The sequence below is a fragment of the Electrophorus electricus genome, chromosome 7 (assembly GCF_013358815.1).
Source record: "Electrophorus electricus isolate fEleEle1 chromosome 7, fEleEle1.pri, whole genome shotgun sequence".
NCBI classification, from domain to species: Eukaryota; Metazoa; Chordata; class Actinopteri; order Gymnotiformes; family Gymnotidae; genus Electrophorus; species Electrophorus electricus.
The window spans coordinates 8,773,467-8,797,505 of NC_049541.1; the positions used below are offsets into that span (position 1 = coordinate 8,773,467).

Sequence of the window (24,039 nt, forward strand, 5' to 3'; positions counted from 1 at the left end):
GCTTAGAATCAGTATTCCGCTGCACACTCGATGTTGCGCCACTTAAGAATAAAAAATTAGGGACAAAAAATGAGTACCTTGCTATAATGATCACATTCGCAATTTAAAACAAAACACTTGAAAAATAGATCGTAAGTGGCACCACACTAAGCTTGTAGTCTTCCAGCTTGCTTGGAAGGAAAGCCTTGTCAAGTATAGAAAAGCACTTATTACCCCTTGAACATCTTATCTCTCCAAAGCACGTGGGTGAGAATTTAAAATTAAATATGAAGGACATGAGCTAACTCAACGGTAGTTGAGTGTTATATTAATGTGTAATATATAAATGTGATTCTTCAGATGGATTGTTTAGCTCGGTTGCCAGGAGTGAGAGCGGACTTTGTCTGGTATAAAATACGCTTGGGGAGCGGAACAATCTTTGCGTGTTGTTGTAGTACGAACATAATAGAAGTGTACTGGTTGCAAGTCGGGAGCGTTGGTGTCTACGTCGTTGTACTTAAGTGTATTCAACGAGTTATTGGTGGACGTTTTTGGCGATTTATTTATTTTAGGTATACCGTAAAGTCCACTTTATTGATTTCAACTGTTATACCGGGGCTTGGCAGACCCATTAGCGAGGTTGTGGGTAGTAGGCTGCTGGCCTGACCAAACAGAATTGGATCGAAGTAAGTTAGCTTGCCGGCTAAGTACCAGGCAAATATCCTACATGCAAATGTGCAGAAAAGCGGGTATAAACTATGAAGCTGTGGTATTTGTATTTAAAAAGGGGAAACGTTGGACCCACAGTTGGCAATTTAAGATGTATTGCTAGAGGTAGCTAGCAAGCTAAATAAGTTGGGAGGATAGATATTCGGTCAAAAAAAGTTAGGAAGTCAAGGTAGATTAGCTAACGTTAAGATAGCTAGCCTAAGTAGCTAAAGCTAGTTGGCTACATGTAGCATTAACTCTGTATATAGGTAGCTAGGTATCATACAAATGTTATTAGCTGTGCCTCTGCTTGTTTATTTTACAAATCCGTAGAAGGCTATTGTGTGAGAACTTTAGCAGGTATTTTATAGTCTGGGTACTGACGAACACCTCGAGTTTCTTCACACCATACATCCTTTGTTAAAGTGAAATAGTGGTACAGTCTGTTGCGTTCACACTGCAAGATGCCAACATGCATATTAATTAGTTACCCTGCTGTCTAAGTAACATCAGTTACAAAGTAAAGGTGGTTCACACTATCTAGCTAAACATTTCTCGACGCTGCAGGCAAGCGCTTTAGGGGGGGGGGACTTTGCTAACTAGCTAGGATACGTTACCTATCTTATTTGCTCAAATGTAACCTTAGACTTGTATTTAGAAAAAAGTATGTGCACTGGATTGCAGTGTGCAATGTTAAGTTGCACTGGATTGCAGTGTGCAATGTTAAATGTTAAGTACACATAATAAAAAGACAACGAGGCTTGCCTCGTTGTCTTTTTATTATGTGTACTTAACATTTAGCTCCACCAGAATCTGGTTACCAGCCAACAAAATAAATATGATTATTATTCGTTGAGTCTGTCATGCTATGGAGCAGTGTCAGTTTACACTCTTGTTTCTTCAGACCCCAGGAAGCAGCAACAGCAGGTAAGTTAACCAGCTGCATTACTGCTTCTAGTGGCTGTAAGTCCAAGTCACCATAGTACTGCTGCCTGTGGCACCAGACCTGAGTGCTCTGATCCCTCTGAGGTCCACCCTGTAGTGGATCAATGATGAAAATTAGCCAAATCTGAGAGCTGGGAGTCATGTCTGCCACCCTTGATTATTCAAGAGAAGCTGTGTGTGTGTGTGTGTGTGTGTGTGTGTGTGTGTGTGTGTGTGTGTGTGTGTGTGTGTGTGTGTGTGTGTGTGTGTGTGTGTGTGCGTGCGCGCGTGCCTGTGGGGGGTGGGGGGGCTTGTGAAATGTCTGAGCAATGATGTAAATCCTTTGTGAGTGCTGAGGTGCAAGTAGAAAAAAAAAAGTTTGCATTTTAATGATGGTTTCTACACTTGAACTGAGCTCAGACAACTAGTGTAGCATTTTTTTCCCTCTGTGTTGTGGACAGTCCCATTTTGAATGAAAATGTCACCCCTTTTTCTGTGGTTTTAGCTGTGTCGAACTTGGCCTGGACTTTCAAATTCTCAGCAGCTACTCCCCCAGCAAACAGCCTTTTCATGGCTTATGTGCAGGATTTAAAAATGTTGCATGCTTCCAGAATCCATGTACTGGATCTTTAATACAAGTGTATATCCCCACCTCATCTCTTTATGGTTAAATATTTTACCACAGTAATATTGCCTTGATATGAACAAGTGCTTTTGTAATGTTTTGGTTGTTTTGAATGAAATATTGTTCTAGATGACTGCCAGTGTCTGACCAACTGTCACTCATGGACAAAGTGGCTGCTGAAACCATAGCAATAGCTGAGGGCTCCTACCCTGACCAAGGTAATGGTTTACAATTTAAGAGACAATATAGAGGGTCATGATTTGGAGGTTTTTTTGAGGAATTATGGTTTTCTAAAACTGACACTCTTTGCCAGGTGCAATCTGAGGAAGTGATGCTGAATAGTATATTCATAAGGGCAAGGTCCTTGCTCTCTAGTGCAGCTTTGCTGAAGGACTATTCTGTCTTGTCTTCACTACAGAGCTTTGCTCCTCAGAAAAGGCATGTCCTCACTTCACCAGTCCAATTTTTGACTAATGCTCTTGAGAATCCTCTGCTTATCTCTCTATTTGGTCTGTGAACTTTCCTGCCTCCACTAGGAACTTGTGGTCCTTTGACCTCAAGCAGCAGCCCCATCAGCTGGAGTGGCCATACCCCCCACCAAGCAGGTACTAGAATGATCTTGTCTGCTGTAATTTCTGTATAAGACTACAGTATCTAGTAACTTCAGGAACCACAGCACAGGCCTTGATATGCTTACATCTTGTCTTTTTTTTTTTTTTAAGTGCCATGTGAAGCATCATGTAGATAATGCTTTAATCCTCCTCCGCCCTCTTTTACTTCAGATGCACTGTTTATGTACTGTTTGTTTCTGAAATTAAAAGTGTACTTTCAGTGCTGCTCAGTCACTATAAGTAGCACCATAAAAAAGAGACCCATCTCTGAAACTGCTTATATCTGACTGTTGTTCCTTCTGTTACTTTGTTCTTCCCTGAATATGTTCAATTACAAATGGCATTTCTCAAAGATTCAATATTCCGTTTAAACTTGTAATTGATATTCATGTCAACACTTGTTTGTATTTTGGTTATATATGGACATGGTGATGGCTAAACACACTGAACATTATTAAACTTATTCACACTCACTAAAACTGGTTTTGATGGACTGGCTGACATTGCTTGACTAGTCGTTTGCATTTTTCACATTTGTGGAAATTAAACACAAAATTGTAATAAATTCAGATGTACATAAGCACAATGTGCTCTCCACATACTTTGGGGGGGGGGGGAGCTGTAAACTGACTTTGGTGACCCCACCCCCTTTTAAATAAAATGTTAATTTATGCCTTTTCCTTTGTTTAAATTAATCCTTACAGATTAACTTGGATTTGTAATGTCATTCAGGTTTGTGAAGTAGTTAGGCACAGTACAACAATTTCCAGTGAAGGTGTTTGATTTAATGTACTGTACTATATTGATTGTTGCATTGTTTTCATTGGTTATAATTTTTATCTGGTTTGATATCCTGTTTCTCAGGTGGGGATAATATTTAAATAGGTGTCCCATGATGCAGACTGATCCCCCTATAGCCATTGCTAAAATACTCATGTGTACAAGCACTACTCTGCCACTCTGTCCTAATTGGCATGCTGAAATCAGCTGGATTGCAGACAACTCTCAAGTCAGCATGGGTCCTATGGTTACTCTTACTAGTGGTAAAGGGTGACATTCTCTTTGGCAACATGCACAATTTTTTAGTCTGTAATAGTATACATGTATACTGCATATTGCCTACAAGGTGTACTTATTAAACTAGACAGTGACTAAAACTGCAAGGTGGTCACCAATACTGCAAATAAGTTGTCTGTTTACTGTATATGCCCATTCAGGTACAATGCTGATTTTGCCTTGCACGTCTTCTCAAAATTGTTTCCTTTAATTAGTGTGTGCAAAAGGTTATGACTCATTGGGGGTGCAGTAGTTCATACCAATATATTTTATTCATTTACATTGTTTCTTGTACATGTGCTGTTTGGCTTTTTGCAGTAGTTTGGGGTTTTGCAGTAAGCTAAATTACTCAAATGAACCATAATGGACAGTTTTTCTTTGTATTTTCAGGCCCTACTGTACTAAAACTGTTCTGCTTCTTCTTCACTGGGCTTAAACACATTCTAAAGGGCAGTCAGTTAAGCCTTCAAAGCCTTGGAAAATATAATTTTTGAAAATCTGGAAATCAATATAGTCATCCATGTGAAAGAGCAGTGTTAATAAAGTATGCAGTAGAAACACAACAAACTTACCTTTAGGAGCCAGACCTGGAAAAAAAAAATATATTTTTTAAATTAAAAAAACACTTTATTAAAAAAAAAAAAAAAAAAAAGTCTGCATGTGTTCAATGCATTTTATGGCAGAAAAATTATACTCAGGCCTCTGTATTTAAACACAAAAACTTCAAGCTAAATGTAATAAATATCTGTTTACATTGAGATCAAAACTTTACTTTTAATTATGACTTTATTTCTTTCTCAGAAGAGGGTTCTCACTCAGGCCTGTAGGGTCATGGTATCGCATAGTTCGGCATTTTTCTTGCAGCAAGTAGTATCTTGGCAAATAAAGTAGCAGCATTTACTATTTGACTATGCTACACTGGTTTAAAAATGAGTCTTACTGTGGCTAGTTGTCTTAACATTGTCCTTCAGGCAGTGTTTACAATACACGCTTTTCCCACCTGTGAATTCTTGAAACTTCCACGCAAAATATGACAAAGTGAAAACTTGCACAAATTTAGGATTTTCTTAAATAGAAAATAGTAAACATTAGACAAGTGCTATGTCTGTGACGCTGTGAGGCTTCCTTCTGATCCAACAAACCGGGCCGTTTTTTTCTTCCCATTTTTAAAGTGCAGTTTATGCAAACGATGTTCTTTCTCTCAAATTATATAAATTTGCCTTTAAAAAAAAAGGATTACCTCACTGACTTTTTACATTTTGTACAAAAACCGAAAATCCTAAAAAGGTATGGTAATCATTCCACATGCCCTCAATATAAATGGAAAATTCATTTTCTCGGGACAGCTGCAGATTTCCGTTAGACTGTATTTGCGCTCTAACGCCCTCCTCTGGGAGTGAGCACGCACGGAGATCACGTGAACTCGACACCACAGGAGCGGGCACAGGCATCGTTCTAGTCCGAGTGACTTCACTGTTTCGTATCACAAGCCACTGGGATTACAAGCATCCTACTTTACTGGAGTCGTCCCCTGCTGGATAACGGGTCTGATGTCTGTCCCAGAGAACCGTTAAAATCTTGGCATATGATATCTCGCTTTCCGTTTCTAGTTGGAACCTCGCTCAGACTCATGCAGCCCATTTATGTTCAGAGGAAGAACCGTATTTAATACACGGCTACAGGAGACAAGGAGAAAGCGAATCTCGGTGCATCTTCGTGGGAATGGCGGACCGTGATACGTTACCGCTGCCTCTGGAGATACGAGCGCGGCTCGCCGAGCTAGAGCTAGAGCTATCTGAAGGTGAGACGCGACTTTCCCGGTTTGTGTGTACGATACAGCGTCTCCAGTGGTACTGGAGGAGGTTCGGGAATAAAAGGAGCATATTAGCGCGTAGATCCAAATTTGACATAATGTATCTTAAATCTGCACGGGCCTCTCTTTTGGGTATTTCAGTTCGTTGTACAGGGCTTATGCGCGCGGTGCTGTAATCTTCTGTTTGGAAAACGGTCCAACGGTCCCGATGACCTTGGATGACGCGAAGAAAACGTCCAGTGGACACTGAAGAACACCATGGAGTGACTTTTTCATTCTGTCTCTACCACAAACAGCATACACAAGCACCTCATCTTTTGCTTCTTTGGCACATACTAGTGGTCTAGAAGCGCTATCTAAGCGCCCCCTTTGTAGCTCCAGTCACGCGCTGTGGGTGTAACTGGGTTTTGTTTTTCTCGCAATTTCAAGTGATTATGGTGTTGACTACTTCGCGCAGTCGGAACCCATGTCAAGCGGTGCGTTTGGCGCGTAAAAAGGACACAGATTTGTATTAAAGGCGTATGTCTCAAAACAACCTACACCCTGTGCTTTTTCTACTGTCTCACTCTCGACATTAGAATTATTCCGTTGTTGTAGCAGTGACAGTTATTTTGGCATGTGATAATCATACTGTGGAGAAAATACTCAGAAATGTAGCATGGCAATGCTTAAGTGAGTGAGAATGAAAAGCAGGAGTGTAGGTCACAAGCAAAAGCAGACTTGTTTCATGTACATTGCATCATTCCACTAAGCAAAAGGATAGACACATGTTTTTACTTAGTGGTTTTAACCTCTTCCTATACATTCATGATCTCTTATGCATATCATCTATGCCTTTGTGTGTGCATTTGTATAAGTGAGAGGGACATAAAAAGAGTGAGTCTGGGAATTAATTATTGAGAAAAAAAGAATAAATGCTTGTGTCTAGAGAATGAAGACACAAAGGAGCTGACATCAAAAGGAAAACCAATTTGAAAGTCAGGGCCATGGATATGGCTTAATTACTGTATACCAGTGAATAGGTATTGGTTTAGTGTTAGAACATGAACTTTTCAGAGATATAGGGGTTATATAGGGTTGATTTGTCTGTCCATTAAAAACCCTTTTGGGAGACTTCCTTAAAAACATTGTAACCTGGCCGGTAATGTTGATTCAGTTTAATTGTTTTCTGTGACGTGCTAGTTTTTATAAGGTTTCTGTACTTCCTTCTGATTGGTTCAATCTTTATTGTTCTGTAATGTGATTGGTTGAGGGGACAAAAGCCTGCAGGATCATGACACTTGTTGGGAGATTGACATACTGTATGTTGAATGTAAACATAGATATGCCTATACATACACATACATGTCCTTTACTTTCTTTAGTATGTATTGCATGTAATATGCAGTGAATATTTTGCCATGCAGTTTGCTCTCCAGTCTGTTTTTCTTAAACGGACACACCCTTTGCTGGTCCGTGTCTTTTAGCTTTTAATTTTTGATTAACTTTACATCAAGTAATAATGATATTTTCTCACATTACCCCTTAGTTCTGTGCAGTGCAAGACTACATGTATCAAAATTTGTCTGCTTTTATGAGCGCTCTCTCTCTCTCTCTTATTTATTTTATCTCTGTCTGTCAGATATGTCTCTGTATGGGATATTGTGTGTGCGTGTGTGTGCAAGTGCCTGTGCATATGTGCGTGAGAGAGAGACTGCTCTGTTGGATATGTTACCAGGTGTATTGCTACAGGACAGGTGCTGTACTGGTACTTTAATAAGCAAACTCTTTCTTCTGTGTGGGTGCTTATGTGTGTACATGCATAAACATACTCACACTCCCTCTCTTGCGATACATCCAGGTAGTCATAAATTAATATTTTATTTTTACATTTTCAGTTCTACCCTTATTGTGTATGTGAATATACATGTGGCATAAATTAAGAAAGTTTTTGGACAGGTCTACATTCACTTCCATGACAATGGAAGAGAGTGCATGTGTGTGTGTGTGTGTCTGTGTGTGTGCATGTATACGCATGTTTTAATTTAATAGATGAAACGTATACTGTTATATATGTGAATCAGACCTGCATGAGAAGCAGAAGGAAGCAATGGGCTATTTTTAGTCTCAGTCATGTGACATTGTCTCCTATTGGTTATTCAGACTCCGTATGTTTATATGCGCAACAACCTCCCATTATGTACATGTGTGTGTCCTGGGCAGGACAAGCAGAATAGCAGAAATGGAGATGTAGAAAGAGAGGGGAGGAGGATTCATTCCTGGGGTCAGGTTGCCCATTGTATGTATGACTGCAGCTGTCCAACATCATCTGTTGCTATTTTTAATTTATTCTGAAGTATGTGAATGGAGTAGTCTGTCCAGGGCCCCATTCTGCATTCCAGGCATACGCAGATCAGTTGTTACTAATCCAGTCCTCAGGTCTCCTAACCAATCTTTGCCGCTGCTCTGTTCTTGCACCCAGCTCACTGTTGCCAGGTACTTGTGTTTACATAACATGATCAACTGGCTCAGGTGTGGTGATAGCAAGGATAGAGGGACAATATGGCTCTGGACCCACAGAAAAATGGACTGAAATGGTACTAGGTGCTTAGCCATCACTGTAATTGGGTATTCTCTGCCTTTATAGTTACAAAAATGGCACATTTTTGTAAATCCTTATGGTTTGCAAAAAGAAGGTGTGGTTTTCTAAAACTGGGGCCAGGCTTTAACTGATATCCTTCTTGTTGGTCAGCTTCAGTCTCTTAAGGCAACAAATGGAGAGCTGGATGTTATGACAACTCCTGTGAAACTACTGCTCAGCGTTTTCTCAAAATAGAACCATGGTTGACCTTATGCTGTGTGTGTTTGTGTGTGAGTGTGTGAGCTTCTGCATGGGTGTGAAGTATAGACCCATAGTTACACATTACACACACACTACAGATGTATATTTTTTAATATTTCAAGATGTGCTAAAAGCCACAATTACATTGTGTGTGTGTGTGTGGGTGGGTGGGTAGGTGCATGCACAGTAATTGACAGAGTGAATAAGCCTGTGACCTACATACAGTTTTATTATCCCATATCACAACATGTTCTGGAGAGAGGGGGTTTGTTAGAATGAGAAGCAGTGTGTGTATTTGTCAGAGAGAGCAAGAGAAAGCGGTAGTATGAGGAGGATATGTACTGTTGTTTTTGGCTGGATCTGTACAATTGTTTCTGTTTCTATGTGATATTTTAGATAATGTTTGTGAGAGCTTCCATCATTGCTCAGAAGTAAAAGAATATTGGCAATGTTATTGGATATTGTTCATTTGCACGTGCAAAGTGCAGCCTTTATTTGACTGTGCTTCTTAAATTTATATCACATGTTAAATGATTTAACTTTGACGTGAATAATGTGTGTGTGTATATGTGTGCACTCATACATGAATAAACTCAGTGACTGACTGCACTGTAGCTGTACAGTAGCTGCTTTGACCTGAGCCCATAACCCCCTGTAACCTTTTTTCTTTAACACCACATTATGAGGTTTTTCTGAGATTTGCATTAGCAGCATCTCATGTAAATGCTCAGTGACACTGCACTAAAGTTTAAACTACAGATGGTTCCCTGTAGTCACAGATCTTCAGGTGGAGGTTTAGGCCTGAGCATTGCTCACAGTGTAGCTTGGCAACATGGCTCTCAAAAAGAAATTCCCATGGATACTGAGAAGGCATGCAGCATAATAACTATGAGGACAACACACCAAAAAGGAAAAAATACATGCCTTTTCTCGCACTGTGATCCCTAATGAGCCCTCCTATTTGGGGAAGGGGTGAGTATCTCAAACACAAGACAGTGATTTGTGCCAATTAATTCAAATTGAATTTCCAAAAACAAATGCATGATCAAACCCGCTCTCCTTAAGACATCAGGGAACTGTGCTAAACTTGTGAAACTTGCCGAAAGAAGCGATAAATGGCCTGGGCTTCATGTCGAGGCTGCCATAGTGACAAGCTTGACTACTGTTGCCTGTAATAAAGATCAGTGTGTGTCCATCATCCACACATGCATGAGGTGGTTTCATTGTTCAAACAGAAGCATTTGCTTAACAATTTGAATAATTCTAAATTAAATCAGCAGTCGTCTGTCACATGCTTTTGTGGAGATGAAAACATGCTCATATACTTCCCTGCTGTTGTGTTTTAGACTGAATCTTTATTATATTCTAGATGAGTTCACAAACCACCATGTAGACGTTTTAAACTACTTAGCCTTTTCAACTCTTTCCGGTTACATTTTAGGTTAGGCGTTATGACTTGCTACTTTGTGACTCTTGACAGATATTTTGTGAGCTCATAAAAAGGCTCTCTGAGAAGAAAACTGAAGTAATAGACAGTAATCACTAGTAATAAGTTTCTGCAGAATGTCTGGTAATGCGTTAATGAGAGATGGGAGAAGAAATGACTCTGCCTTTCCGCTTGTTAGAAGCATCGTTGTGAAGTGGAGAACTTGTGACTTTTTAACAATACTTTTTTGGAGCTGCTGCTGCTACTTTGGAAGTCAGTAAAAAACAAAACTGCAAAGTACAGCTACATTTCACACTTAGAAACAATAGACCTGAGACCACTTTTGGAAAACATTTTTATAGAATTATTTTAATCTAGGTGTAAAAATGCAGAGTGATGCAGCAATCTGAAGGTAGTAATATTCCATAAAGCATGTGCTGGACAAAAATCTAAATTTCTATGTATTATAAAACATAAAAAAAAAACTCTAGGTCCAGATGCCATGTCTATGTCCAGCATGGACTGGCTCACTGATAGCTGTGTGTGGTACAGGTGAGCAGATTTATGTACTATAGGTGCAGAGGTAAATATTGTGCTCATTTTAACATGAGAATTCAACGAGACATGAGTATTTTTTAACATATTTGAGAATTCAAGACATATTACATCATTTAAAGAAATGAAGTTACATCGAATCATTGTGAGGTCATCCAGAATGGCAGTGTCCCTGCTGAATGTGTCTTTCCCTGAAGTCATATATGTCTGCTTGGAACAGCTTTATTATTATATAATCCTTTTTGTCATATAAGTGTGTGTGTGTGTGTGTGTGTGTGTGTGTGTGTGTGTGTGTGTGTGTGTGTGTGTGTGTGTGTGTGTGCGTGCGCGCGCGCGCGCGCGTACGCGTACGTACACATTCTAATTGTTTGTTGGTCAGCTCTCTGAAGACCCACTAACCCAGTTTGGGGAATGTGAGCTTTGACTCTACCGTCTATTCATTTTTTGCCTGTGTGCTGCATGTATATGATGGTCATGAAATAATAATTGGAATTATTTTAAAAGTTGCTGTACTAGATTTTAGCATAGTTCAAGGAAAATATCTGGAAAGATTAAAACTGCTTCTGACATAGATCATGGATGTATGAATCCCTCTCTCTCTCTCTCTCTCTCTCTCTCTCTCTCTCTCTCTCTCTCTCTCTCTTTCTCTTTTCATTACTGTTAAGGGACATTATCTCTAGGGAGAAACTCATCCCTGTCCTCATTTCCTCTTTTTCTGTCATCATGGGTACAGTCCTTGAGTTTGGTAGTATTCTGGGATGTGGCATGAAAACATTAAATCAAGCCAACCTCAGTAGTTATTTAACACTATTACACTGTCATTTCAAATTTCTTTGTTGTACAAACAATTGTTGATGCCCCAAAATTCTAAAAATGTATGCATATGTGTTTAGCAGGATGAGATGCAGATATCATTTCAATTACCTGACAAAAATGTAGGTATTATGAGCATATACTGCTTGTTGTATAAGGGGAAGAAAATCTTTTTTCTCCTTGTACTTCATGTATTAAATCAGGTTAGCAGTAAAATTGGAAAGAAAAGCAGTTTCTGAGCAAAAGATCTTTTTCCACTTTCTTTCTCTAACTCTTTTTTTTTTTAAGTCATTGAAGTACTTTAAATATTATGCTAACAGGACAAATGCCTTTTTATTCATTGTTTTAAATTCGTTTTTTAGATATAAATAAACCATATCAATCCTGAAGAAAATTGCAGTTACAATAGTAACAGAAGAATCACAATAATAATAATAGTAATATCTGAAGGAAGCGTGATTACTCAATTTTTGATGAATTCTTTATTAGTTTCCTTAGAATTCTTTGGTGACAAACACACACAAGCAAAGCACATAGAATATCATAGGAGTGAAAGGCTTTAGTTTAGATATGTGGTCTGTATTTGAGGGTTTTGTTGTTGTTGCTGTTGTTCATTTCTTGTTATATGGATGAAGACTAATTGAACTAATTTTGTATTGGGCCTTTTGTAGTATTTGTCTGACAAAATAGAAAAGTTTCAAATGTAAACACTGCTAGCAAACCTTATTTTACACACTATTTCAATTTGTTAGGAACTTGCCATGCATGAGGGAGATGTCTTTATCACCTAAAAAGCTTTGGCTGAATGAGATCAGCTTTATTTCACTGACATTTGTGGTGACTTATTGTAGTTCCTAATAGCTGTGGATTTTGAGTATTGCTCCTGTTCTCGTTTGTAGGGGACATCACGCAGAAGGGTTACGAGAAGAAAAGGGCAAAACTCATTCGAGCCTACTTGCCCCATGTACCAGGTAACACACAGAGAGACACCCTCTTGCATGCAACCTGTTGTAGTGTATACACTTTATACAGGATGATTTGCTGAGCTTTGCGGTTTTCTCTTCTTGGAAGTCAAAAAGAGTTTGGGTCTGTTTGTGTTTACAGTAGGGGCGGAATCTCGAGCCCCTGTCACCCCTTCTTCATCATCATCTTCCTCATCTCGTTACCAACGGCGTCGCTCTACTGGCTCTCGGGATGAACGATATCGTTCAGGTAACATGCAAGCATCCGTGTGCATGCGCACACAAGAGCGTATATACACACACTCAACTCATTTGACGTGTTTCTTATTGCATCCAGTAATAGATTGCAGCATGTGCCAAAGCATTTTCAAGTATGTAGTTTTGATGTGATGTTTCTAGTGAAAATAATTATAATAAAATGAAATATTATAAGAATTATGATAATAGTATTAGTAATAGCAATAATAACAATAATATGGTGATGCCTTCATTCTTCTATCTCTCACTACCTCTACCTACTGTTTGTTGTGCTTTTCTTCTGTCTCAGATGTGCACTCTGAAGCAGTGCAGGCAGCGTTGGAGCGTCAGTGTGAGAGGAAGATGGCTGTCCCCATGCCCTCTAAACGACGATCTCTCGTTGTCCAAACATCCATGGAGGCATATACACCCCCAGGTCACTACGGTGTGGGTGGGTGGGTGTGTAAGGTTTCATAACATAGAGGTTCCATGTCAGTGTATTCCAAAGTCTGTGTATTTTTGTTTTTTTATGTGTGTTATTGCCTGTACTAAATCCTCATAATAGAGGTTTCATGAAAATGACATTCCCTTGCACTTACATAGTGCAAATACACTATGCAAACCCCCATTCACCAACGAACCAAAACGGTTGGTTTTCCCTCTGTTTAAACTTGACACACACACGCACACAAACATAAACATTCAAAAGGTGGAAAACATCTGCTGAGTTCAGACATTTATATGGTTGGCCGTCATGCAGCACTAGGCCGTTGTTGAGACTGGCTGTTTTCCTGCTATCTCTCCCAATGCTGATAGACTCCTCATCAAGCTCGGAGGCAGAGGGATCCCTAGGGAGGGCCACAAGTGCCGGGGTGGAGGCCTGGATCAGCAGAGCGATACGTGGATCATCTTCATCAACCACATCATCATCATCGTCACACAGTAATGGATCTGCCAACGCAGCACGTCTGGCAGAGAATAGCGCACACAATTACAACAGTGAGCACAAACATTTACCTGCAGCCTTTCGCAAACACACGTATGTGCACACACATAAAACAAACATAAAGCAGTGATTAGTGAAGTAACTGAAATGTGGAAGAAAAACCACACCTGACACTCCTCCCTCTTAACTAATACTTACCAAATGCTTTACTCTCTACTGTCATACTCCATGGTAAGCCACCTGGAATGTCAGCCCACATATTAAATATTCTAAAGCAAGCTCATTTTAAAAGTGTCTTCCCAAAAGACAGGGTTAAAGGTTAGGATTGGAATCCAGGGTAGTGTAGCTTAGTTACATTTAAGGGAAGAATTAGGGTAGGTTGGCAAGCTGTTTAAAAGTAGCTCTTAATGAGATGCTAACTCTTTATCAATTTCAGACCAGTCAAAGTCTCAGCTTGTTGATGTGAGTAGAGAATTAGTTATGTGGAGAGTAATGAGAGAGAAATTGATTCTTTCCTTCTTTCTCCCCCAAGTTGGCCCAGTTTCTCATCTGTCCCTGAAGAGACGGGGCTTGCGTGAAAAGGGCATGCCCTTGGAGAATGGTAACATGGGCCGGCACACATATGACTACCAATCTGACCGTCCTTGGTCATCACTGGATTCAGAGGGTCAGTATCCATAGTGTATCAGGGTACATTTACCCAGGTTATGGGCAAAATCTCTTATTGTACTAAATACTCAGCAGGCTCTATACACAACACTATTCTATGGTGTGATATTCAGTTCACAATTCTGTAGACTGAATACACTTACTGGAAACCTAATGTCAGTTGCTGAATTCTGTTCAAATTAATTTCAAATATGTAGCAATATAATGTGAATTCAAATGAACAATAAACAGTTGCACACTATACAGGGGTGCATGTTGAAATTATGAATATGTATAAAATATGTGGGAAAATGTTGGAATAAAAAGTACACTGGGACACTTGCAAAGCACTATGGTACTGATGATTTGTAGTTAGTTTGCAGCTGAATGGCAGTTTATCAGAAAACGCCCTCTGGTGATGGGTGGAGTTATTTGTCTCATGTAGTTGACAGTTTGAAAAAAACAATGTTGGAGAAATCATGAGGATTAGTGAACAATGCAGTGGACCCACATGGGTTTCTGGGACATTTTCACTATCTGGATTGCAGGTGGTGTTAATTTCTAAACCAAGGCTATAAAGCATAGCTTATTTAGCATAGTTATTTTCAGGTGCATGTGTGAGTTCCATAAAACTTATGTCTTTTGATATTTCTGTGATCAGAAGGGTCAGAGGTAGTAGAAGTCTAGATAATTGAATGGAATGTTTGATTTTTTAAAAATGATTTTTGTGTTTTTTGTGTAGCAACAAGTGGAGGGACTGAATTCCAAATAAAAAAATAACCAAAATTTTAAGTTTGATATGTGTATAAATTATTGTTTTATACAGACAGTCACCCTGCCCCTCCTGACATCACGAGCTACACCTCAGACCCACCCCCTGTTACTGTGGAGCACTTACAGGTTGCCATGCCAACCAAACCTTCACCCAAATATGGTAATGCTGAGCTCATGGAGACAGGGGATGGTGAGTTAACTCATTGTGTGTGTGGGTGTGTGTGTGTGTGTGGGTGTGAGATGGAATAGGCATGAGCAGTACTGGTTGTTGAGTAGCTGTAACATTTCAGGTAACCAGCAACATACCCCATCACTGGAGAGATAATGCCTGAATGTGTGTTTGAGTGTCTAGTTGAGTGTGTGTATTTGTGTGTGTATTTTTGTTGTTGCATGGCTGTATTTGTTTGTGTGTGTGTGTGTGTGTGTGTGTGTGTGTGTGTGTGTGTGTGTGTGTGTGTGTGTGTGTGTGTGTGTGTGTGTGTGTGTGTGTGTGTGTGTGTGTGCGCGCGAGTGTGTAGGAGTGCCAGTGAGTAGTCGCGTATCTGCTAAGATCCAGCAGCTGGTAAACACACTCAAAAAGCCAAAGAGACGTCCACTGAGAGAGTTCTTTGTTGATGACTTTGAGGAACTTTTGGAAGGTAACCTGTCTCAAATACCATTAACATGTACAGACAATAATGCTGTTAGTATAATTCATTTAATGAATAAGTTTAAACACCCATTCATGCTTACATTAATCTGATTGCATGTTATAGTATTCTGCAGTACATTCTATTTTGGATTGGAATATGTTTCCATCTACTTATTTTGTGTACTGGATTGTGTATGTTACTGCTAGGTTTAGGTAATATTAATATTGTATTGTTTTTCTGTAAGTGTTGGTAGTAACATTATCCTAATATTTCCCCTGCAGTACAACAGCCTGATCCTTCTTTACCCCGCCCAGAAGGAGCAGAGTCAGCAATAGCACAAGGGGAGGAGCTGTGCAGATTCAAGAACTGCCCCGCCTCTGTGGAGGCGGCCCTTCAGCGCTGGGGAGCGATTGCACCAAAAGCACCATGTTTGACCATCACACACGCCAATACTAAACAACCATACACACTCACATACGGTATGGACAGAAACATGCACTCTAAGTACTTTGTTATTGTTCCCATTAGAAAACTGTAGGAGTTTTAACTCTCTAACACTTGCACATATATAACATATACTCTCCTATCCAATCTAAACTGATGAATATTCTGTGCAAGATGAGTTGATTGCCTGAATAATAAATCGATGATACAGTAATCAGAGCTGGATGTTAATGATGTTCTCCCTTTCTCTTTTTTTCTTGAGCATGACATCAGGAGTTCAGGGTTATTATGGGTCTTTGTTAGCATCTTCATGTCTCACTGCTGCAGCTTTTTATTTATACACTGACCCAGTCATATTCTCATGTTACAGATAAAAATTCACATACATTCATTCTCTCTCTCTCTCTCTCTCTCTCTCTCTCTCTCACACTCACTCACACACACACACACACGCACACGTGCACAAATGCAGCTATGCTTTCTATCTCACTAAATCAGACTGTACAGTACCAGACAGTACCAGACTGCTTTTCACTTTGGTAAAATGGGTCACTTTTATATCACATTGAATCAAGGGTCCATCAATAGTTTTTGTTTGTCACAGTGGAAACCTGCTTTCAGTGTGTGAGAGGGTGTGCATGTGTGTGTGAGAGTGGGTCAGCACCAAAAGTACAGGGCCCTTTCCATGCACCCAAGGTTTCTGCCAACCTGCATAACTGTATGCATTGTATGACTTGGCATAATTCTATGGAAACCTTGCTACTCACTCACTGTGTCCTATGTACTCATTCTGAGCCTGAAAGGCATGTATAAACAGCAAAATAATGAGTTCAGTGTGCAGTGAGTTCATTTGTGTGTGTGTGTGTGTGTGTGTGTGTGTGTGTGTGTGTGTGCGTGCGTGCGTGTGTGTGTGCGTGCGTGCGTGTGTGTGTGTGTGTGTGTTTCTAGGTAAGCTCTGGTCCAGGAGTATGAAGGTGGCCTACTACATTCTCCACAAACTTGGAACCAAGCAGGAACCCATCATCCATCCAGGAGACAGGGTAAGACTGACACTAGCTTCATTAATGAAGCTTAGACGCTGCCTATCCGCAGTTTTACTACATTCAGTACTTTTGCACTTTCTATCTGTATTCAAATACTATCACCTTTTTCACAAAAGCTTATTGAAAAGTTTGGTGATTTTGAATTGAAAGGTGAATGGCTAAGAAAAATAAATAATCTGAAAATAAAAAAGTGCATTTAAAGACTGCGAGCATTTTCCAATTATCTTGATGTCTGCATGAATAATTCTTAAAATGTGGTCTGACCTTGATATAATTGGTAATAATATATAATGAAGAAATAATCTTATTTGAACACAAATACAGCTATTTATGTTGCTATATATTTACTGAACAAATAGTTGAAACCATCAAGGTATGTGAACCTCTACAATAATGATTGCTTGATGAGGGTTTAATTAGACTCGGGTGTTTTAAATCACTTCAGGTCTGGTTTAGATCCCGTCGATATAACAACAAAACACAATTTTGGTTAACTTGAATTCAGTTGTAATGCATGCAGTATGGTGCAAATATAGAAAAGTGAACTATAGCACAGTCAAAAAAGATCTCAGAAGGACCTCTAAAGGAAAATTAATTGAATGTTATGTCTTTTTGATTTATGGTCACCAAGACCAAAAGCAGATTTATGGTCACCAAGACAAAAATATTAGACCAAAACAGGCTAAAAAGTGTTTTTAAAGAACTTTTTTAAAGAGCCTACAACAGTCCACAGGCAGGCTGATAGAAGAAACTGAATAACATGCAACTAACAAAGAACACCAGGATTGCAGCTGTGAATCTGCAGGCATCCCCAACACTTAATAGCATCTGTGCTAATGTGTCTTGAATAAGGAATCATTGAACACTGATGCAAAACACAAGAGTAAATTAACATCAGAACTCAAATCAGTGTTCAATTTTGGCAGCTGTTTTATATTTATAGAATAGCCCATAACAACCTCCTCCTCCACTCCTGCTAAACTGTGTTCACATGTCTCCTCTGTGGATTCTGACTAGAACTGCTTATTGGTTCTCATTGTTTAACAATCATCTGGCAGATATATTCAGATTAATCATTTAAGTCTTCATTTATTCTGTGTTGTTAGTTTGCCATCCAGTGTCGACCAGAGGAGGATGGGTTCACCTTCTGAGCATTGGTTCATCCAAGGTTTCTTCCTCTAGAGCTTAGAAAGTTCTTCCTCATCACTTTTGCCTTGGCTTGCTCATTAGAGGCCTGGATCCAGCTTCTCTGTAAAGCTGATTTCTGCAAAGTTGCTTTGTGTGTTATAAAAAATCACTATACAAATACATTTGATTTGAATTGAATTTATTTAACTTAGTTTTTTTTTAAACCTACAATTAGTTCTAGTATTGATGTTGTCTTAGATGTGGTAATTGGCAAAACACAAATACTGGGTTTTTAGAAATATTTGAGATATTTTTGAAAGAAATTATTTGTACCGGGCAGAAAAATAATGACAGCTTGTGTTCCTCATAACTAACGTAGTTTATTGTAACGTTATTTTCCTTTTGTCTTCCTATTGGACCTGCAATATTTGAAGTGAAGTTTGTTTGACTGGGACGAGGAGATTAGCCTATGTTAGCTCTGTTCTCAGTGCTCAGTCAGCCTGTGTGTCACATGGTTGCAGATATCAAACTGGAGAATTAGACTGATATTTATAGCTCTTCTAGCAAATTTGCTGTGCCACTATTTCAGCTTAGAAGACACGGACACAGCAGAGCTTGTTTGACCAGGATGAGATTAAGATAGCATTCACGTGTTAGCCCTGCAACTTAGCCTATTGTTGGCAGTGTAGAAGTAGGTATAACTTTTGTCTGATTGTATCGAATTGCATCTGCTCTTGATAAGGATTAGCCTGTTAGGCTACTCCCCTCTTTAGCAGACAGCAAGATCTATAGCTAGTTAGCGCAATTGTTAGCTTTGATGTCTACTGGTTAAGTTACCTCCATAGTTAGCAGTATATTTTTGACCACTCAATCCCTACCCCATTTTCCAACATTGATGCCCTTTTATTTGAATTCAAATACAAATAATTTTGCTTCAACAACAAGTACAGATACAAATACAAATACTGGTCTCTCTGCACATGTATGGTGATTGCGCATGTGGTTGCACATATATAAATGAGGTGTAGCTTTAACATTAAGGTACTTTAATTACTGACATTTTGGTTTGATTATTTTTCCTTAAGAGACATGAAAGAGATTTTGTCATTTTCTTTTTTCAAAAAGTTAGTCAATGTAATCGCTAAATCATTGCCAACAGAGCCAGCAACGGATACTCATTATCGGAATTATCAGTGATGCAATTAAAGCTTGCCAAAACAGAAGAATTACGTGAGTGAAAAGTCGTGACCTCAGTCCCATTGTAGTCTCACTGATCTAAATCACGCAATTCAGGCAAGACTTAAAATATATACAAATTTTAAGAGTTTTATATAGAGCAACTGGTCAGATTTCCTCATAAGCACTGAACAGAATTGATCAGCATCTATAAAAGCATGTGATGAAGATTTTTATCAGTAAGGGAGGTTCCACATATTATTGAGTGTTTACAAGGCTTTAAATACATTTTCAATCAATTATCTTGATTGTTTCAACTTTTTGTTGATTAATGTAATAACAGTATAACTCTAGTGTGTTGTTTGTTAAAAAAGGCCGTCTTTATTGATTTTGAGTTGGTGGAAGATCAGATGATAAATTATGACGCTGTAATTGTTTGTGTGTCTTTGTTGATGTAATTCTTACCAGATCCTCACTTGCATGTGTGTATGTGGGTGTGTTTGCATCAGGTGGCATTGGTGTACCCCAATAATGACCCTGCTGCATTCGTGGTAGCATTTTATGGATGTCTGTTAGCTGAAGTTGTACCAGTACCAATCGAGGTGCCACTCACCAAAAAGGTAATGCCCACTCAGAATGTCTGTTTCCAAAAGACATTGCATAAATAAAAGACAGATATATTAAAACTGCCATAAAAGGCCTGATGCTTATTTTTATTTGATTAATGATTACTTTGATCTTAATATTGAGATGTCAGAAGATTTTGATCTGTAATTGTGAAATGAATGGTCTGATTCTGATTTGATATAATTATGTTGCAAGATTCTGTTAGCCGACATTTAATTTTTATGTTAACAATAGCTCTGATTGTATGCTATGGAATTAGTTCGATTTTATAGAGAATGTTAGCAGAGTATAAGTGGGATTGTGTTCTGAAATTTATTTCACATAATTTGGCAATGTTGAATTAGATTCTCTTTTTTCATTTTGGTCAAGAAGCATACTTAAGTTTATAATTTGCAATAAGGTTTGGGATTTTAGAAGACACAAGCAATTTTAGAATTATTTTCCATCAGTACAGACAATGCAGTGCAGACTGAATGCACCTTCATTCTATAAATTGATTAATTGAAAATGGGCATATTATTTGCAATGGTTGATTGGCTTTTAAACTGATAAGACATTTAAGCTGGAAGGACATTTTTCCAGATGCACTTAAAACTACTGAAATCAAACCCCTGCTAAAAAAGCATAATATAAATGTTGTGATTTTAAGCAACTTCAGGGCAGTTTCAAATTACCTTTCTTTAGTAAAATAAAAATTGAATAAAAGTGAATGCGTTCCTAAATATGTAAACAATATTTAGTGGAAAAGGGGGTTTTATAAAGACAAAGCACAGTTAAAAGTAGTAAATGATTTTAGACCTATGTGTAGCTTGTAAAACTATAGATAAGAGTATACTTACATTGCCTTAAGTAGTTTGGTGTTTCTGCAATCTTAAATTGGTTTACCACATTTGTGTATGTTGTTAGTCTCAGTGGTCATGTAACAACAAGAGAAAACATTCTTGGTGTTCTGCAAGGATGTATACTTGGCCCTCTTTTCCTTGTACATGGTACAATTTGGACAAATTATAATGGATCATGGGGTCAACTTCCATAGCTATGCAGGTGCTAAACACATGTACAATACATAACTTCAGCACAACATGATGCCAGTGCTCTAAATCAACTTCTAAATAGTCTATTTCACATTGCAAACTGCAATAATAATAACATGAAACTAAATGAAGATAAAACTGGAAAATGAAGATTTTACTTATAAGTACTAGTTAAAAGGGAGAAATTATTAACTCTGCTGGGAAATCTGGCTTTACAGATAAGACCTGAGATGAGGAATCTTGGTGTAATCCTGGAGTCTGCCCTGAGTTTTAAATCACACATTGGTAATGTTACTAAGACTGCCTTCTTGCGATTCTTTTAGGAACAATGAGTTAGGCACTATTTTCCCCTGCAAAATGCTAAGAAGTTGACTCATGTTTTATTGCACAGGTTACTGTAATGCACTTTTCACTGGACTACCTTAGGCAATTGAGAGGCTTCAAGTGGGGCAAAATTCAGCAGCCAGTATACTGACAAATATTCAGAAGACTGAAGAATTTGCACTGATCAAATATTAATTTTTGATATCTTCACCTCTGTCACTCTCTCCTTCCATCTTTCCTCTGCCTCTCTTTCCTCTGGATCTCTCTCTCTTGCTGTCCTCCTAAAGGATGCAGGGAGTCAGCAAATTGGTTTCCTCTTGGGCAGCTGTGGAGTTGCTGTTGCACTTACCAGTGATGCATGTCACAAAGGTCTTCCCAAGAGCCTCAGTGGTGACATTATGCAGTTCAAAGGTCAGAGAATTCACCTGATGGTTCTCTATATGTATAAACAGCTTTGATTTTGAATCTCATTTTAAATGTTTTCTTTATTTGTGCATAGAATACCATTTGCATTCACTCAAATTCCCCATTCTTGTTACATAATAGATCGATTTTTATACTTGTTACACATTTCAGATTACAAGATGCATCATATTGTTCTGTCATACATAATACAAAAATACTTTTAAATAGACATCTTTTTAGAATACATTATGATAACTGTGTGTTTGTGTGTTTTGCTTGTTTGTTTGTGTATTTATTGTGCTTAGGCTGGCCGAAGTTGTTGTGGGTGGTGACAGATTCTAAGCATTTATCTAAATCTCCCAGAGAGTGGTATCCTTTAATTAAAGATGCCAACAATGACACTGCATATATTGAGGTGTGTATGTGTGTGTGTCAGTTTGTATTTCAGTGATTTTATATATATATATGTATTTATTTATTTATTTATTTATTTTGGACTGATTACAAAATTACATGTCAGATGTGAAATTTCAGTAGTTGGTGAATGAGTGATATTGATTGATTGATTGATTGATTGATTGACAGTATAAGACATGTAAGGATGGAAGTGTCCTGGGAGTGACAGTGACAAGGATGTCCATGCTGACACATTGCCAAACACTCACCCACACCTGTGGATATAAGGAGGGTAAGACATGGCCATGCACTCACACACATTAGTGGACATAATGGAAAGGCAGGCATATACTTTACACACACGTTTTACATTCATTTGTCTTTTAGAAATTCATTTTTTGTGTTGTCTTAACTTTGTGCGTGTGTTTATTGCAGCTGAGACTCTGGTGAATGTGTTGGACTTCAAGAAAGATGTTGGGCTGTGGCATGGCATTCATATGGTAATAAGTGTTTATTTGCTATCATGCAACCACTTTTTTTTTTTTTTTGTTTAATCTCTTTATGCCTCTCACTCACTCATGCACACTCTCTGTCTGTCTCTCTCTTGCTCTTGCTGTTTTTCTCTAGAGTGTACTTAATATGCTCCATGTGGTTAGCGTTCCATATGCCCTAATGAAGGTGAATCCATTGTCCTGGATTCAGAAAGTTTGTCAGTACAAAGGTAAACACACACACGCATATACACACACACACAAACATTTAACATTTCTTTCACAGCTGCAGTCAGGCAGGAATTAGAATTCATTTCTAAATGCAACAATTTGCAATCATTTGCAGCAAAAACATATAACAGTAGTTCTTCATTAATACCAGTACTGATCTTTTTAATTTTTAAAATTTCTTTACAACTCTTCTTGTATTGTGTGCATCTGTATCTCTGTGTGTATCTGTTTTTCTCCATATGTGTGTCTAGCTAAAGTGGCATGTGTAAAGAGTAGGGATCTACACTGGGCTCTGGTGGCACACAGAGACCAAAGTGACCTCAACCTGAGCTCCCTACGTATGCTGCTGGTTGCTGATGGTGCCAACCCATGTGAGTGTGTGTGTGTGTGTGGGGGGGTTGTTTTTGTTTTTGTTTTTTGTTTTTTGTTTTTTTGTGTGTGTTGTGAAAAGGGTTAATCAAACTATCACTGAATATCCTGCAGTTCTACTGATTGGAACATTTTTACCGTTAAACGTATTGGTTTACCATAAAGATTATTAAACCTGAGTCATACAGACATGCAATTTGTGTATCGGCCTCTGTTTTTTTTCTCTTTGTGTCTGGGTCTGTCTCTTTTAAAGTGCTTTATTGGCATGACTGGAATTATTATAAAATTTTGCCAAATCTGTACAAAAGCTAAAGTCATAGATAGAAAGAAATAAAGGGAGTTCCATATTATTTAACAAAAATAAGTAAATACAGATACAAAAATGACAAACAAAACAACATTATAAATGACATAAATAAAGGAATAAACCAACAGAAAAAACATACCAGCATCGTGTGTCTGTAAAAAATGTATCATAGAAATGAAACATTTTTTTAAATATCCTTACTAAAATGATGCAGAGCTGAGCATACTTAGCTAGCTACTGTGATGAATGTCTCAGTTTCTCAGCCGTTTATCACTTACTCACAAAGAAAACAAGGCATTACTAAACTTCTCAAATTATTTAAAGTATACATCTCTTATTAATTTATATTTTGGTAAATAGATGAAAAAATTCATTTAATATTCTGACATTAAATCTCTTTGCCTACACAGTCTTTACTCTCTTGGCATCCATTTTTATGATGTATTCCTCTTTTAGCTTCAAGGTTGTGGTTGCTTCTTCTTTTATTTTTTTAAACTAATGTTTAAATAATGTGCTAGATTGGTACGATTGAAT

General features: G+C 38.3%; 1 protein-coding gene and 2 long non-coding RNA genes across 5 annotated transcripts in view; all 3 read left to right on the top strand.

Moving 5' to 3' along the window:
* Window positions 1–291: 291 nt before the first annotated feature.
* Window positions 292–2,672, top strand: LOC113584131. Of its 2 annotated transcripts, XR_003411383.2 has the most exons (4): window positions 292–665; window positions 1,592–1,614; window positions 2,366–2,454; window positions 2,550–2,672. It is a non-coding gene; the product is annotated as an uncharacterized LOC113584131 (long non-coding RNA). The 2 variants fall into 2 exon arrangements; XR_003411382.2 differs by having other exon boundaries at window positions 298–1,614.
* A 97-nt stretch (window positions 2,673–2,769) lies between these two features.
* LOC113584132 lies at window positions 2,770–3,524 on the top strand. The gene is made up of 2 exons (XR_003411384.2): window positions 2,770–2,841; window positions 2,959–3,524. It is a non-coding gene; the product is annotated as an uncharacterized LOC113584132 (long non-coding RNA).
* A 1,121-nt stretch (window positions 3,525–4,645) lies between these two features.
* dip2cb (disco-interacting protein 2 homolog Cb) overlaps window positions 4,646–24,039 on the top strand; it is a 34,748-nt gene continuing 15,354 nt past the window's right edge. Inside the window, exons 1-17 of one of the 2 annotated variants that reach the window (XM_035527952.1) lie at window positions 4,646–5,704; window positions 12,231–12,302; window positions 12,436–12,543; window positions 12,841–12,981; window positions 13,347–13,529; window positions 14,009–14,143; window positions 14,951–15,088; window positions 15,417–15,536; window positions 15,812–16,009; window positions 16,923–17,014; window positions 19,831–19,941; window positions 21,594–21,717; window positions 22,017–22,126; window positions 22,297–22,399; window positions 22,543–22,607; window positions 22,735–22,828; window positions 23,081–23,200. In XM_035527952.1, the coding sequence (XP_035383845.1) occupies window positions 5,626–5,704; window positions 12,231–12,302; window positions 12,436–12,543; window positions 12,841–12,981; window positions 13,347–13,529; window positions 14,009–14,143; window positions 14,951–15,088; window positions 15,417–15,536; window positions 15,812–16,009; window positions 16,923–17,014; window positions 19,831–19,941; window positions 21,594–21,717; window positions 22,017–22,126; window positions 22,297–22,399; window positions 22,543–22,607; window positions 22,735–22,828; window positions 23,081–23,200 (1,993 nt within the window). In that variant the 5' untranslated portion in view covers window positions 4,646–5,625. The remainder of the gene's footprint in view (window positions 5,705–12,230; window positions 12,303–12,435; window positions 12,544–12,840; window positions 12,982–13,346; window positions 13,530–14,008; window positions 14,144–14,950; window positions 15,089–15,416; window positions 15,537–15,811; window positions 16,010–16,922; window positions 17,015–19,830; window positions 19,942–21,593; window positions 21,718–22,016; window positions 22,127–22,296; window positions 22,400–22,542; window positions 22,608–22,734; window positions 22,829–23,080; window positions 23,201–24,039) is intronic. The other variant, XM_035527953.1, reaches the window with a different exon arrangement.